This window comes from Cherax quadricarinatus, chromosome 74 (genome assembly GCF_038502225.1).
Source record: "Cherax quadricarinatus isolate ZL_2023a chromosome 74, ASM3850222v1, whole genome shotgun sequence".
Lineage (NCBI taxonomy): Eukaryota > Metazoa > Arthropoda > Malacostraca > Decapoda > Parastacidae > Cherax > Cherax quadricarinatus.
In genome coordinates, this window is record NC_091365.1 from 13,429,866 (window position 1) to 13,443,071 (window position 13,206).

Sequence of the window (13,206 nt, forward strand, 5' to 3'; positions counted from 1 at the left end):
CAGAATGGCTAGAGTAGCCGAAACCTTCCTTCTAAAGTGGGGTGCTTTTATTCTGTTGAAGAGGAGTTGATCCAAGGAATCAATCAAATGGTATCATCTCTTTACTTGATTCAGATCTATTTATCCCAGCTCCTCTCCCGGTTCCTCAAGATGCTATTATGCCTTCATATTTAGTTCATCCAAATGTTAACCTCTGTTGCAGAATATACATATGTACACACACACACACACACACACACACACACACACACATATATATATATATATATATATATATATATATATATATATATATATATATATATATATATATATATATATATATATATATATATTATATATATATATATATATATATATATATATATATATATATATATATATATATATATATATATATATATATATATATATATATATATATATAAGACACATATGCAACAGTTAGGTATCTTTATTATGAAACGTTTCGCCTACACAGTAGGCTTCTTCAGTCGAGTACAGAAAAGTTGATAGAAGCAGAAGATACTTGAAGACGATGTAATCAGTCCATCACCCTTATTTAAAGTTTTGAGGTGGTCAGTCCCTCAGTCTGGAGAAGAGCATTGTTCCATAGTATGAAACAATATTGTTTCATACTATGGAACAATGCTCTTCTCCAGACTGAGGGACTGACCACCTCAAAACTTTAAGGGTGATGGACTGATTACATCGTCTTCAAGTATCTTCTGCTTCTATCAACTTTTCTGTACTCGACTGAAGAAGCCTACTGTGTAGGCGAAACGTTTCGAAATAAAGATACCTAACTGTTGCATATGTGTCTTACCTAACAACCTGTCGGTATTTTATACCATTTTTATGTTCATATATATATATATATATATATATATATATATATATATATATATATATATATATATATATATATATATATATATATATATATATATATATATATATATATATATATATATATATATATATATATATATATATATATATATATATATATATATATATATATATATATATATATATATATATATATGTCGTGCCGAATATGTAAAACTGGTCAATTAGCAAGAACTCATTTAAAATTAAGTCATTTCTAAAATTTTCTCTTATACGTTTAAAGATATTTTTTTTTTCATTAATGTTGATGTAAAAATTTATAATTTTGCACCAAAAGGAACTTAGAAAGCTTACCTAACCTTATTATAACAAGTGCAATTTATTTTAGCCTAACCCAACTAAATATATTTTAGATTTTTTACAATAATTTAATACTAAACAAACACAGTGAAATATATTTTTTTTCGTTAGGTTCAGAATGATTTTGGCGAAATTATTGCATACACAAATTTTCACTTGTCCTATATGGCAAGATGAGCGTTGCTATTTAAGCCAAGATCGCAAGTTCTGCCTATTCGGCACGACATATATATATATATATATATATATATATATATATATATATATATATATATATATATATATATATATATATATATATATATATATATATATATATATATATATATATATATATATGTATATATATATAATTTTTTTTAATAAAAATATAGGGAGGTACCAACTCTAGAACTTTACTGGGGACTGTCATCCTCAGAGAAGACAATAAACCTACCTCAGGGACAACTCAAGGTTCTCCCCGGAGCTGTTTGAATATTTTCTTCTCCTATCACCCCCTATAGTTTTATGCTACATGTGGAAAACACTGTATATATTTTCCAGAAATTCAGTATTTATATGTAAATAGATGGCCATACTGTATTTAATAATATTTATGTCATAGAAAACGGAAAGCCTGCGTCTGCACAGACGAGACACTCGCCATCTTGGGTTTTGAATTTGTATTAGAAACGTTGTAATGGGAAGAATTTTTCGTGCTCTAGAGGTTAAAATTGGATTGACACCTCTCAAATAGGAGGCGAAATTGTTGGATGTGCATTTCTGCATAACTTGAGATATCAGGCGACTGGACAAGACTGCTCCAGGAACCTCAGATAAGCTCTCTAGATTTGTGTATAATTCTGGCCAGCATTATTTTCATAAATTTAGTTAGTGAGGTTTTTCTGAGTATGATACAACTTAATATCCAGTCAAATTGGTGAGTGATATTAAGATATATTTTCCTTCTGTTATGTATATGTGTATTTATATATAATCATTTTTTAATTTAATATACAGTCCACAAATTTATATATTTACCAGAATATCTGGTGATGTATAATTCATTTAATTAATAGGTCCAGAGCAACTTGTGGATATGACAGTGGCAGGTATCGAAGGGGGACATTTTTGCTACCTAGCTGTCCCAAATTCCTACTTGTCTAACTGATAAATAATAATTATCTATGCTCATTTATTGTTATGTACATTATTATACATACAGATAAATGCAATTTTCCACACTACATGCTAACTTTATTAACAGACAGAATACATTGATAGAAAAGACGTAAAGATAGCAACTCAGGAGATTAATTGATGTGTATATTTGGATCCCCTTCTGGGCTTCTCTTTATTTGATATATAAACAAAAAGAAAACAAGAATATTTAGGGAAAGTTACACTTCACCCATTAAGCGTGAGTGGTTTTGGGTCGTGTCATGCAGTGGATGAGTGTGTCATGCAGTGGATGAGTGTGTCATGCAGTGGAAGAGTGTGTCATGCAGTGGATGAGTGAGATCCTTAAGTAAGCTACAAAATGATCCCTCTACAAAATAGCTAAATGGCTAAGCTGTCTCTTATCTCCCTCAATAAGTTTTCCCGGTGACGTCTGATACATTCAGAAGATTTCACTGAAAAAGCTAGAAACATCAACCTTCAGAACAAAAAGATGTTAAGTTTGGATGTGGACTCTCTGCTTACTAGAGTATCAGTCGATGATGTCCTGAATTTCCTCGCTAAGAAAAGGAGTTCCCAATTTCCTTCAAGAAAATCTTAGCCCTCACCAAATGATGTGTCACCACCAATGTTTTCTCTTTCAACAATGAATTATTCAAACAGAAATTTGGCTGCAGCATGGGAAGTCCACTCCCTGCAATGTATGACAGGAAAATGTCACACCCTGGGAAGCTATTTAAAAAAAAATTGGACACATATGAGTGACATGTGGTGTGTGTGAGAAAGACCTGCCTAGCATGGGACAATGGGTGTGTACAATACTTACGAATGGTTAGCAAGACGTTTGTGAAACACAGATATCTTTATTGTCGATTATGTCACTAGCGACACTTGAAGTCGAGAGGTAATTTTGAGGGGAACTTCTTTAGCCTTAAAATAAGGTGGTCAGTCCCTAACACCATGGTATTTTGCTGCAGGGTATGTCATCAATAATTCAACTGTTGAATAGCTGTTCGGTATGATCTACTTCCACTAGTGAGCCCCGTCACCTGTGACGCCATCTCCAGCTACTGCAAATTACTCCAGAGTATAAAATTCAGACTTCTGCTTTAGGCTTCGATTAAGGCTAAGGACAATAACACCTATCAGGGCTGAAGGACTGGACGCCTCTTATTCATCAAATTATCGGTATTGTAAACGATTAATAATACGATACCAGTAAGCATGCTGTAGTGCTCCTCTGTCACGTCCACAAGTAATACAAACCCGAGCACTACTGGAAGGAAACGTTTGAAACTCTCACAAGTATTACACCCAAAGTGGAATTTTTGACGCTATCCTCGTCGTCTTACAAAGCCTTCATGCTCAGCCTAGCGGCTTTGATTACTGCAGCAGGAGGCTAATGTAACTACTTAACTACTTTTGTTTAAAAAATGCAGTTCTATAATGTGTACGAATTGGGGGGTGACTACACTATACATGACCATATCTTTGTATAAATGATTTAGATAACGGATAAGTTAATAACTGAGACTTTTATAACATATGGAAATCTTTATTCTGGAAACGCTTCGCCAGCCAGCCAGTGGCTTCTTCATTCCAGTACTGAGAAGAACGATGGAAGATGAGAAGGGGTTTGAGGTAGTTAGTCCCTTAGCCTTGAGTCGATATGTCCAGACCATCAATCGTGATAAAAGTACAACATATCCGTGTGGAAGGGGCTTATATGCCACACACATCGACTCAAGGCTGAGGGATTGATTACCTCAAACTCCTCGTCTTCCACCTTTAGCCTCTGTTTTGAACTGAAGATCCCACTGGGTGGCGATATATTTCCAGAATAAAGATTCCCAAATGTTACCCAAGTACTCGATTATCTACATAAACATATATTAAAGAATATAATATGCATGTAACAGATGCACTCATTCCACAGGTAAAAGAAGACAAAGGATATAATGTAATGTTTTATTAAATAACATTCAGCACACACATTGTGAGAAATATACACACGCAAAATTATTAGTGTTGCAAAGATTAAAGACGTTTAAAATTTAATGTTTGTAGCTCAGTCTCATTTCAGAGATAGGAATTGTACATTAAAATATAATAAAAGTGTAAATAATGTCAGAGGGGAGAGAGAGGAGAGAGTGGGATTACAGTGCAGGAAGTGCACTCCACAGCTGGAAAATCCTGCAGGTTTGGATGATGATCATACAAGTCTAACAAGATTATACAGGTCTGGCCTGAAGGGTCGGAAGATCTTACAGCTCTGGCATGAAGGATCGGAGGATCCAACAATTCTGGTATGAAGGGATCTAAGGTCCTATATGTCTGGCATGAAGGAGCCGCAGGTGGGGAAGCCCTCAGGGACAGGCGGCAGGTCGCTGGTCTCACCAACATGCAAGGCACCGATCATGCCCATCTCAGAGTGGAACACCAGATGACAGTGCATCGCCCACCAGCCTGCGAGACACCACACGATACAGTTTTGACGCGCATATGTAACTCGTCTCAACAGTACATAAAAACCTCCTATATACAGATCAAGACATTGAGGAAACGTTCCGCCACAAATGACTTCTTCAGAACTAAAGAAACCACTTGTGACGAAACACTGATCTCACTGTACCATTTCCACAAATCGTTTCAAGAATTACAGTGACAAGAATGGCAAGAGAGTTCTCCAAGGAGGGGGGATACATTGAATCTAATGAAGGGTCCTTGATTCAAGGAATTGGAGCTACCCTACCCTTCCTCTTATCAAACCTAATTCCCTTCCATTTCGAAGAGGCCCCTCTATGACCAGTAATTCCGTACGGGATTAGCGGGTCCCAATTAATAGTTAGAATAAAAATTAATAATTGCAGCAATGTTGTTAACCTGTTGGGAGTTCGAAGTTCAGCCATCTTCACGAGGTGAGCTCTGGGTATTTTGCATAACTGTAAGTAGACATTCAGTCATGAAAAAATGGATGAGCTACTCATAGTGCATATTTTCTATCTGGACAATATACTGTCTAACTATCCATCCTGGGGTCCAAATCTAATTGAATCCCATTGCACAGAAGCAATTTGATTCCACTCTACACTACCATCACAACACTACTATCACCACACTTCTCCATAATCACTACACTACTCCACAATCACCAAATTGCTACCACTATCATAACACTACCATCACACTACACTACCTTGGATCAGAAGATTGTCCATGTAACAGATCAACACAGATCACTGCAACACAACTCACGCAAACAAAACATCGCAGTGCGAGACTTATGAACAAGTTTCCTTTTGTTACGCAAAAGAACACATGCGCAACTATTGCGACATTTTACTGTGGCAACGTTTCGCTCTCCTGTAGGTTTGTCAAGCTGTTACAAACAATATATGGACGGTTGGACACACAAGATATATATAAATAGAGTGAGATGTACAACCATAATATAAGGCTAAGCATGAGTGATTTAATTCATATAAGAGGCAATAACCTGTTTTAAACTGAAAGTTTTAATGCTTTTGTCTCACCTGGGTTGTCAGCAGTGAACCTAATGATGGTGTAGCCTCCTTCAGGAACGGTCACTGTGTCCTTCTTGACGGCGTTCTCTAACTTCCGGGTGATGAGGCCCGCATCGTCCAGGGCTCTGACCTCCTCTAAGGTTGTCAGACTGTAACCACGTAGAGAGATGAGATGATTAGAAGAAAAGTGACGAACATATTGACCTTCAGGTTGAACATTATGTTAGGGTAGTGAGTCTGTATAAGAGGAAAGATTAAATAAATTTTGTAAATTAAATTTCTTTGCATCCTTTGTATTCTTTGCATATACATATATATATATATATATATATATATATATATATATATATATATATATATATATATATATATATATATATATATATATATATGTGTGTGTGTGTGTCGTGCCGAATATGTAAAACTGGCCAATTAGCAAGAACTCATTTAAAATTAAGTCCTTTCTAAAATTTTCTCTTATACGTTTAAAGATATATCTTTTTCATTAATGTTAATGTAAAAAAATTTAATTTTGCTCCAAAAGAATCTTAGAAAACTTACCTAACCTTATTATAACAAGAACAATTTATTTTAGCCTAACCCAACTAAACATATTTTAGATTTGTTTACAATATATATATATATATATATATATATATATATATATATATATATATATATATATATATATATATATATATATATATATATATATGTATATATATATATATATATATATATATATATATATATATATATATATATATATATATATATATATATATATATATATATATATATATATATATATATATATGCAATAAGATCACAGTAAACAGGTGATTTCAGAATAAGCAAAACAACCACTGTGAAAGAATAGAGAAATTCCAAGGGCTTTCGTGACTACTCACATTATCAATGTGTTGTTATCTATGTTGTTTTACTTTCTATTGTATTTTTATGGATGTTTTGCCAATGTATTTTGTCTTTAAATAAAGTATCTATAATATTAATATATATATATATATATATATATATATATATATATATATATATATATATATATATATATATATATATATATATATATATATATATATATATATATTATAGGTAGTAGGTTGGTAGACAGCAGCCACCCAGGGAGGTACTATCATCCTGCCCAATGAGTGTGAAATAGAAACCTGTAATTGTTTAACATGATGGTAGGATTGCTGGTGTCTTTTTTGTCTCATAAACATGCAAGGTTTCAGGTATGTCTTGCTACTTCTACTTACACTTAGGTCACACTACACATGCATGAGCAGACATATATATATATATATATATATATATATATATATATATATATATATATATATATATATATATATATATATATATATATATATATATATATATATATGTATATATATATATATATATATATATATATATATATATATATATATATATATATATATATATATATATATATATATATGTATATATATATATGTATATATATATATGTATATATATATATATATATATATATATATATATATATATATATATATATATATATATATATATATATATATATATATATATATACTCATACCCCTCTGGGTTTTCTTTTTTCTTACTGGTTCTTGTTCTTGTTTATTTCCTCTCATCTGCATGGGGAAGTGAAACAGAATTCTTCCTCCGTAAGCCATGCGTGTTGTAAGAGGCGACTAAAGTCTCCTTCTCCTGTATACATTACTAAATTTATAAAGAGAAAGTTTCATTTTTCTTTTTGGGCCACCCTGCCTCGGTGGGATACGTCCGGTGCATGGAAAGAATATATTAGGTATTTTTGCATTGTCATAATGTATATATTTGGTACAGAACATTATCAAATTCTGGAGAGCACTTAAAACACGAGGAAAAAATACTGTATCGTCTCAGTTTTACTGTGCACAAATATTATCTTAACTTTTATTTCTGGTCGTCTCGTTACTGTCAGCTGCTACGTCTTGCATATCACAACCATCATGATCACCTGTTGCATGGTGACAAGTCTCTTCAAGGAGAATGGGGTACCGTGATGCTTGTGAAGGGCTCTTGGTTCAAAGAATTGGAGGTTCTCTCTCCTTCCTCTGATCAAACCTGAAATACCCCCACTCCTATTCCCCAGGATATACATGACCTATTTAAATTTAGTACGTTTCTAATCAATCATTAAAGTAATAACGAGTTACACAATAGTTTACTAAAAACTGGGCTTTATGCCCAGCATAGTTTCTGCCCACTACACGAGTGTTAACTCAAGGGAGAGACTGCTTTATCATGCCGTGAGGTGGTAATCATTATAACTATACATTAAACCATAACCGATGTAGTGTCGAAATGAGGCAACGTTTGAGGTAATGAGTAGCTAAGTGAGGGAAGGAGGGACCTTCAAGTCGGCGAGGAGGCTGGTGAGTAGAGAATAATGTGAGGAGAGGAAGATGGTACTAGTTGTCAGTGTCACTAATGGTGTGTAACTGACCTGCCGAGGCGCTGCATGGCCACAACATGGAAGTTGTAGCCGTGAAGGTGGAAGGGATGATTCCCGCTACCAATGAGGCCCTCTTCCACCACCACTATCTCCACCGTCTCCCCCAACCCCAACTCTAAAACGTACGTGCAGCTGCAGAAGTTACCTTCACATGGCGGTTCCTGGGTAATTGAAAAAGTGAGGATTTAAGGAGTATTTCAATGAATTTATAAACCATTCATCCTCCTGTGAGAGTTAAGACATGCATGCATAGAATAAGACATTGACTGCTAGACACTTCGCATACTATATATTCTGTGGAAGAACACAGAATATATAGTGGACAAAAGTCAGATGAATTTGGTGTGATCAGGTCCGGCAAGGTCAGGTGCCTGTGTTATCTGTACTGCAGGGAGGCAATGTCACTAGCGCAAATCATTTTCTTCTAAATCATATCTGGCTTCGCGATATTTCATCAAGTGCCCTTGTGTGTTATGCTTTACAGCAAGTGCTTTTCAGATTGTCTTTGCTTTATTCCTATACGTGGTTTCACTCAATGGACTAGATTTCTGGCCATCTCATCCATGTTTACATTGTCACATTCCCACATGGGTTCACATACTCATCTGCACTGATCTCTATTGTCCTGGCTGGCATCTTCTTTACTAGGTCCCTGATGTGAATGATTAGCTTGTGGGTACAATCACTGTGTGATCTGAGAGTGCCTTAGTCATGTTGTTTTCCACCTTTCATATTGGAAGAACAGCATACCTAGTGAGTGATTGTTGTTAGGTAAATGCACACAGATGCAACTATGTGTGACATTTGGTTTAATAGCAAATAACATACTGCGAGGAGCCGGGAATCGAACCCGAGTTATTTAACCAGCCTTCCGGGAAGTTAGCTAAATTCTTGACACCTTAGTCCGCTACGCCACCATGCTTCAAACGTTAGGTATCCAGAAACTGGACAAGCAACTTACTAATGCTGGAAGAATGGCAGAGGCACTCACCTTGTCGTAGAAACACACAGTAGGCTGAGGGTCACTTGGCTGGGAGAGTGGAGGGGAGAGTGGAAACCGGAAGGTGATGTTGTTTATCTGTGGTGTGGGCGTCTGCCATATATCAGACACTGTGGGAACGTTGCTTATTGTAATAGGTTTTCGCGTAATTCCATATTATAAGAAAACTGTTGAAAAAATAACAGGAAATCCGCAAATTCCATGAAGAAATTCTAAGTAAAACCATTAAATATGTTTCTCCTAAGAGTGTGAATGGCACATTGAGAGTTGCTAAATTCTACCCTCATGTCAAACATAATCTAAAGATGCCAGATTTTGAATTTCACGTTATAGTAAAAGGAACATGAATATTACCGTTTTTTATATAACATTTTATACTCCAGAATGAAATATTATATTCAAGAAGATCTAAATATGTAGGGGGGTTATAAAGGGTCTTATAAATGAATGTTTCAAGAAAGTCACGGATAGCTCCAATTCCTAGCATCAAGGCAGCCCTTAATGGAATGTTATATACGACATCTGGGACAAATGACGTTCTCTCGTCTTAAAGAGGTTCTAGGAACTCACCTTCATTGAGCGTGTAGAATTCAGGATCGAAGAAATAAAGGTTGTCTACAAAATTGAAGTTGAGGGCAAGGTAAAACTTCTTATCGACTTGTTCTTCCAAGACTTTAGGCTCGAAGGAGTTCATTTTAACCATGGTTACCTCCTCCTCGGCAGTACCATATGAGTTGAGGGGGTTCACTACCTGTGCTCACAAAATTGAGAGGGAATCACTGTCTGGACACAGAATTTAAGAGGTTTATCTCCTAGAAATACTGAATTTGGAAGTTCACAGAATTTATAGTCACTACTAGAGAACCCAGTAAACAGGGAGGCTCCCTAGCTGGGACACGGAATTAAGGGAGCTCACCAAATGGGGTCACAGAATTTGGGGACTCATCACCTCATAAGAAAGAATTAAGTGATTCACCTGTGTAGCATGCTACAGGTGTCAGCCTTGCATAATGTCGAGTATACGCTCACATAATCCTTATATGATTGTATGAATCTTTTTATCATACCTACCAGGAGGGTGTTGCAGAAATCAATGCCCCCGCGGCTTATGATTGTGTGGATACTGTCACAATCAGTTGTTTTTCACACTGACTCTCTCCTTTCTCTTCTGTTATCTACCGTGTTTTCGCATAAAGATTTTAGTGATATAGATGATTATTTGACAATTTGTTTTATGCCTAGCGTATCACCAGTTGTGATCCTATATATTAGAATTGAATGTGTTTTAATTAAATGAAATTTGTGTAACGAAATGCGTTGTAATGTCTTTGTTAAGCTGCATAACTAGATGGGAAGGTTATGAGAAAAATATATGAAGGAAGGCAATCTCACTATTCCTGGTGGGTAGTTGGAGTCGTAAACTAGAGCGGCGGTGGGTAGTTCCTCAGGAGCACCGTCGTAGCGTAGCACCGCCCCTTGCACACACTCATGATAGCTGCAAGAGAAGATGATGTGATAGCTGCTAGTTGAATCAAACCAAAACATGACACAGGTCTTCGTCATGAGTTGAACCATGGAGTGGTGCCGTCACTTTGGTTGGGATGCTGCAAGATAGCGTCTAACCATGACTAGACAGATAAATAGTAAGAAAGGAGCATTTAAGGACACGTGAAGCTAGCCGATGATCATATAGTGATCCACGCCAGCAGCGACCGCTGCTTACCCGTAAGCCTGTCAACATCTTTGTAGTGATCGTGTATGACTGAAGTATAAAGCTACATCCGGATGTTTAACCAGTTACGGGTCATCATTTAACTGAGTGCCGTGTCGGGTGACACTGGACATGTTGCTAACTACTAAACCACCACTACCACTCTGATCTGAAGTGGAAAAACAGAGAGAATTTTTATGTCATCATTTAATATGTTTGCTTTAACTTAATGTGGAAATTTAAAACTTTTCACCAAAGCCATTTAATAACCTGACCTTACTAAAATTAATTGAACATAGTGTAGTCATACTTATTTTATCTAAGGTAAAGGTAACTGTAGATAGTATCATTTAACGTCAATTAAATACAGTATTACAGAAATTCCGTGATGTTCCGATAGATGTTCACGGTGTTATAGCAAAAATTATTATAAATTTTACTTGTTTGATAAATTCTGGTTATACTCAAGCACACACACACACACACACACACACACACACACACACACACACACACACACACACACACACACACACACACACACACACACACACACACAGGGCCAGGAGCTGAGTCTCGACTCCTGCAACCACAATTAGGTGAGTATACACACACACACACACACAGAGAGGCCAATAGTAGAGGTCAATAAAGAGGCGGGGACAGGAGCTGTGAATCGACCCCTGCAGCCACATATATAGGTAAATACACACACACATACACACTATAGTCACATGGAACATTCCATTAACTGTTCTCTAATAGAATAATACACTTTACCCCTAAATTTCACCAGGAATTTAGGATAATACTTTAGATACAGATAGATGCGTAAATATGAATAAAGTACACAAAATCTGCTCCCAACAATGTATACTGGGCAATATTTCACGTTTTGATATTAATCCTATACAAAATTTTTTGCTGGTAAATTAATTTTAATATTGAGGATGTTCACAATTCACATTCAGAAACTAAAATGAACTTCTCACGTGCAGTGGATGATTCCATTGAACCTGATCCAGTAGTTGTCGACCAGCTGGTCTGCCTCCAGCACCACGTCGAACCTCTCACCTGCAGAGAAACATTATCCAGTACATACCAGTGGTAATATATACCGAGATATATAAAACACAACACAACAACATAAATATACCAAGATATATAAAATACAACATCATGGCATTTATTGATAAGGCTTATCGTCCACTGGGGACTTGATCCTCCACAATGGACGAGTCTCTTTATTAATTAAATGTTATCACCTGCTTATTGGAATAATATGCAGGTGATGAGATTAAAAGGACTTCAAGTAGCATGATCTGCACATTTTCTAAGCAACCTTTCAAGTGGAACAATGTCAAAAGCTTTTCTAAAGCTTAAACAAAATTATTTCTTACCTCTGCAGACTGCTTCATACTTCAATACTCCGAGAATTTATTTGTAAGGCAAGATTTAAGTGATGTAATCCTCTCATAGATTTACGATTTATCAATGACACGGTTTTGAATTTGCTCTTAGTGCTTCACGAAAGTGTGATTGTGACTAGAGAGCTTACTGTATTAGTTCGTAATTGTTAAATTTAGATGTGCTCACCTAATTCACCCAATTGTGGTTGCAGGTGTCGAGTCATAGTTTCTGGCTCCGCCTCCTCATTCATCGTCTCTAGGTCCACTCCCTGCTCCATGAGCCTTATCAAACCTCTTCTTAAAGCTATGTATAGTTCCTATCCCGAGTTGATACCTTCAGTATTTTATTAATACCACCTTATACACCTTATACACTTATACACCTCGATGATATCTCCTTTCATTCTACGTCTCTGAAGAGAGTGAAGATTTAAGGATCTATCTTCATACGGAAGATTCCTTATAGAGTGAATCATTTTGGTCATCCTTCTCTATATGTTCTCCAATGAATTTATATCCATCCTGTAGTAAGGAGACCAAAACTGAGCGGCATAATCCAAGTGAGGCCTTACCAGTGATGTATAGAGCTGTAAAATAACTTTTAGACTCCTGTTACTTATACTTCTTGAAATAAATCCTAGTAATCTGTTAGCCTTATTGCGCACACT

At 35.6% G+C, this 13,206-nt stretch overlaps 1 protein-coding gene across 4 annotated transcripts in view; it reads right to left on the minus strand.

Moving 5' to 3' along the window:
* Positions 1-4,324: 4,324 nt before the first annotated feature.
* Positions 4,325-13,206, minus strand: part of LOC128700130 (uncharacterized) — an 84,797-nt gene continuing 75,915 nt past the window's right edge. For all 4 annotated transcript variants that reach the window (XM_070100791.1, XM_070100790.1, XM_070100792.1 and 1 more), the window contains exons 6-12: positions 12,122-12,203; positions 10,811-10,913; positions 9,989-10,169; positions 9,410-9,528; positions 8,410-8,579; positions 5,904-6,043; positions 4,325-4,836 (exon numbers count right to left, since the gene is read on the minus strand). In XM_070100791.1, the coding sequence (XP_069956892.1) occupies positions 4,697-4,836; positions 5,904-6,043; positions 8,410-8,579; positions 9,410-9,528; positions 9,989-10,169; positions 10,811-10,913; positions 12,122-12,203 (935 nt within the window). In that variant the 3' untranslated portion in view covers positions 4,325-4,696. The remainder of the gene's footprint in view (positions 4,837-5,903; positions 6,044-8,409; positions 8,580-9,409; positions 9,529-9,988; positions 10,170-10,810; positions 10,914-12,121; positions 12,204-13,206) is intronic.